This window comes from Salmo salar, chromosome ssa07, assembly GCF_905237065.1.
Source record: "Salmo salar chromosome ssa07, Ssal_v3.1, whole genome shotgun sequence".
Classification (NCBI taxonomy): Eukaryota; Metazoa; Chordata; class Actinopteri; order Salmoniformes; family Salmonidae; genus Salmo; species Salmo salar.
The window spans coordinates 57,166,613-57,170,636 of record NC_059448.1 but is presented as its reverse complement, the minus strand read 5'-3'; the positions used below and the strand labels follow the sequence as shown (position 1 = coordinate 57,170,636).

The 4,024-nt window shown below is 41.2% G+C and overlaps 1 protein-coding gene across 1 annotated transcript; it reads right to left on the bottom strand.

Moving 5' to 3' along the window:
• Positions 1 to 2,780: 2,780 nt before the first annotated feature.
• LOC106609709 (complement C1q-like protein 2) lies at positions 2,781 to 3,795 on the bottom strand. The gene has a single exon (XM_014208680.2). The coding sequence runs from the start codon at positions 3,611 to 3,613 to the stop codon at positions 3,065 to 3,067; it is 549 nt and encodes a 182-aa protein (XP_014064155.1). The 5' UTR covers positions 3,614 to 3,795; the 3' UTR covers positions 2,781 to 3,064.
• Positions 3,796 to 4,024: the final 229 nt, after the last annotated feature.

The following is a 4,024-nucleotide window of genomic DNA, read 5'->3' as shown; positions in this document are numbered from 1 at the left end:
ACTGCTGTGCCACTCGGGAGCCCCAAGGTTAATAACTGTTGCCCCTCTAAATACAGTACTACCTTCATATTACCTACAGGACAGTAGAAAAGGGCATGTTTAGGCCCATTGAAGAGAAAATAATCATGAAAATCACCAGACCTTGTATTGTTGTTATTTTATTGTGTTACTTTATTCTGTGTTTTACTTTAGTTTATTTAGTAAATATTTTCTTAACTCTATTTCTTGAACTGCATTATTGGTTGAGGGCTTGTAAGTAAGCATTTCATTTCATCAAAATAACATTTGATTTTATCAGACGCAGGTACTAGCAGACAGGATGTAGTTTTATTGGCCTGGCACAGATATGTGGGTGTCAGCATTCACCCATAAAGGCACCAGATTAAATCACATAATTCTCTTCACCTGTTTGGAATAGAAACAGTTGTTGTTTGTGTTATTGTTTATGTAGGGGATATCCTGTTTTCATAAAACCCACATTTCTTAGGGCAAATGTTTCCTCCGATTTCGCCATGGTGAAGGAGTTTTGGTTTGATATTCTAAAAAGAACATTGTGATCTCATCTTACATAACCTTCCGAACCATCTATTTGTGTCCCAAATGGCACCCTATTCCTTACATAGTGCACTACTTGTGACCAACGCCTCATATGTTTTAGTGCACTATGTAGGGAATAGGGTGCCATTTGGGATGGGAGCTGTGCATGTTTACGTGAGCTATGTTGACAGTGTGTGCTCAATTCTATTTCCACATCTGCTATTGTTTAGCTGAAGCGTCTTCTGAATAAATTATATCACCTTAGAGGTATTCTTTAAAAGATGTTCCAGTTTAGCAATGATATTACACTACACACACATGTGGTTGTGACCAGAGCACATTTTATATTTCTGATTGATTGTTATGAAATCTAATTGGGTTGGTATGTACTAGAGGAGAGATGTGGGGCCTTGGTAATGGTCTGCTCTCACAACCTTGTAACACTACATTTCTGTCCCTCTGTGTGTTTGTCTCTCTCCCTCCTTCTCTACCTCCCTAATTAATTCTCACCTCCCTCCAACTCTCCATCCTTCTCCACCTCCCTCCAGCTCTCTATCCTTCTCTACCTCCCTTCAACTCTCCATCCTTCTCTACCTCCCTTCAACTCTCCATCCTTCTCTACCTCCATCCTCCATCTCTCCCTGACATCCAATGACCTTGCACCTCAGTGTGTTCCATATAAAGCCATGTATGGTGCGTGTGTGGATAACTTCTCCCTCTCTATACATGCATGATGTCAACCACTGAACCACCTGAGAGTTGAGGGAATTACAGAATGTAAAAGATAGGCAACAACTCAACCAGGGTCAAACAGTGCTCAGTGCAAGGCTGCTGTCATTCCACATACAGCACTCCTCTTGTCCATTCACACTCATACTGTATCAGTGATGCAAACCACCTGTCTGTGAGCCGCGACAACATATTTTGGAGAACCTAAATATGCATTGTGGCAGACCAGGGGGTTTGGTCAAGACGTTTACACAGATCAGACACGGACAGAGTATGATTAGCTCGGTTTCAAGGGTGTTTATTAATAAAATAATCAAAAGAAAAGGATAGGGCTCCCCATGAGACCCTCTCCAGGATACCGTATACTGGGCTCCGGGTCTTGCTGTATCCTGTCGGGCACAAAAATTCAACTCCCTCGTCTTAGCGTGGGCACCGTCTCTAACTACACGGAAGTCACCTTACTTCCCCCTGTCCTCCCTTGTGTGTTGCCCTTCTGGCAGCTTTATGGGCCTTCCACAGCTGGTGAGCAATCCGCCCTTGATTACTCACCAGCTCCCAATCAGCCACAATTAGTCCTGGAGAGCCCGTCGAGACCTGGCACGTCCAGCAGATAGAGCCACCGGCTCGTGATGTATACTCCATCTGTTACCAGGCCTCGACGAGTCTCCCCCCTGGTGGCTGCCCTGCTGTACGCCACAGCATGTATTTTCAGTATGCATGACCAAAAATGTTTCAGAAAGAGGGATGTTGATGTTTTCAATTCCTGTTGTCCAGAATGACGGTCCGATATTGATTAATATATGTTGTCCAGAATGACGGTCCGATATTGATTAATATATGTTGTCCTGAATGACGGTCCGATATTGATTAATATATGTTGTCCTGAATGACGGTCTGATATTGATTAATATATGTTGTCCTGAATGACGGTCTGATATTGATTAATATATGTTATCCAGAATGACGGTCCGATATTGATTAATATATGTTGTTCAGAATGACAGTCTGATATTGATTAATATATGTTGTCCAGAATGACGGTCCGATATTGATTAATATATGTTGTTCAGAATGACGGTCCGATATTGATTAATATATGTTGTTCAGAATTATATTGTATGCCTGACATCGTGTAGACTCCTACTAGAGCATGTCCAGATTTTCCAGATTGTCTTTAAATAACATACAGGGTGCTGGCACCAAATGAAATGGAAAGCCAAACAATTCATTCACTCCTTTCTGATTACCTGCGTCCAAAACACACTCATTGTTATGGCAGTCATATTTTCCATAGCACCTTGTCAATCATGCTAGGAAAGGATTTGATTGTATACAATGATGAATTTCATGGAACATTGTCAAAGATCCCAGATTGGCAAAAATGTGTAAATAAACATGTCAAAATTCATTTAAAACATGAACACAGAAACTGATCGAAAAACTGATCGTTGGAGAACATTCATGCATACTGTACATCTCTCAATATTTTTTACAAACAGACAATTCAATGTGTATCTTATTAATCATATTTTATTTTTAAATCAAAGATACATACAACTCAATGTCTTAAGCATCGCAGAAAACACCACAGTCGATATATTTCAGTAGCAAATCAAAACCTTTATAAAGGATTGTCACATTGTTATCAAAACCTACAATGTTTTTCTATTTTACTTTAGAGAATGTAAATCACTGGAACTGTTAACATCTATTCATTAACAATTTTACTGAATAAAAAAGCTGAATTTTGACTTTGTAATCAAATGCTAATTTTTGCTAACAATTGTTACTCTGCTTCCTAAGCGCAGATCAGAAAGCCGGTGAAGGTGGTATGGTGAGCCCCGTCATCATAGACCTGATGTTCTGCTTTAAGACGTGTGTAGACCTCTTCACCTTCCTTCAGCTGCAGGGTGACACCATTGGATCCACTGTCTTCTCCATCATGTGGTGTGCTATGGTCAGTCACAGTCACCATAAGTTGTCCTCCTTTGTACAGGGACACTCTTCTATGTTTGGAGGTGAATCCAAAGGCAGTGTACCTGAAGTAGTAGATTCCACTCACCGGCGCCTTAAAGATGCCAGTCACCGGACTGTAAGCATTGCCAGTGTTGGTGAAGACATGCTTGTAGACCAGGGTGATGTCAGTATTGTATGGTCCTTTGGTTTCAGACAGTGAAGCTGAGAAGGCTACCTTCGGTCTCTCTCTGTTCTCTCTCTTCAGTTCCTCCACGGTGGCTCTCAGCTCTTGGAGTGCAGAACTCTGTTTCTCCACTGTGGCTCTCAGTGATAGCAGTAGGTCTTTCTGTTCCTCTACCTGGCACTCACTGGCTGTCAGGGTGGCTTCCATGACTGTTTTAGATAGAGACCTTCAGAAACAAGTTGACTCTGTAACGGAGAAGAATTGAGTCTGTGGTCGAGGTCGAGGTAACAGCTTTATGCAGAGTGCTCTGGGGTACAAGCAGTCACATCAAAATGCAAAGGCTAGTACAAATGGAAACTTCTTCGATCTTGAGGTTATATGCGTTGACTTAATTAAGTATGCATTCATCACTTCAGTGTCACAATTATGTAAATTCTCTTTCATAAAACATGAGTTTCTTGGGAACAGGATGAACTTCTGGTGAGTAGGAGGTTTGTGTATTTAACGTTACTCAGTGAGATAAGGGGAAGTGCAGAAAGGTCATATTCTGTTCAAACATGTTGTTGGATGTTAATATTTCCAAGGAAACCGGATGAACTTCTGGTGACCGTTTTTCTG

Excerpts from the sequence above, each read along its gene's own strand:
- LOC106609709 (XM_014208680.2), bottom strand. The coding sequence starts at position 3,613 with ATGGAAGCCACCCTGACAGCCAGTGAGTGCCAGGTAGAGGAACAGAAA.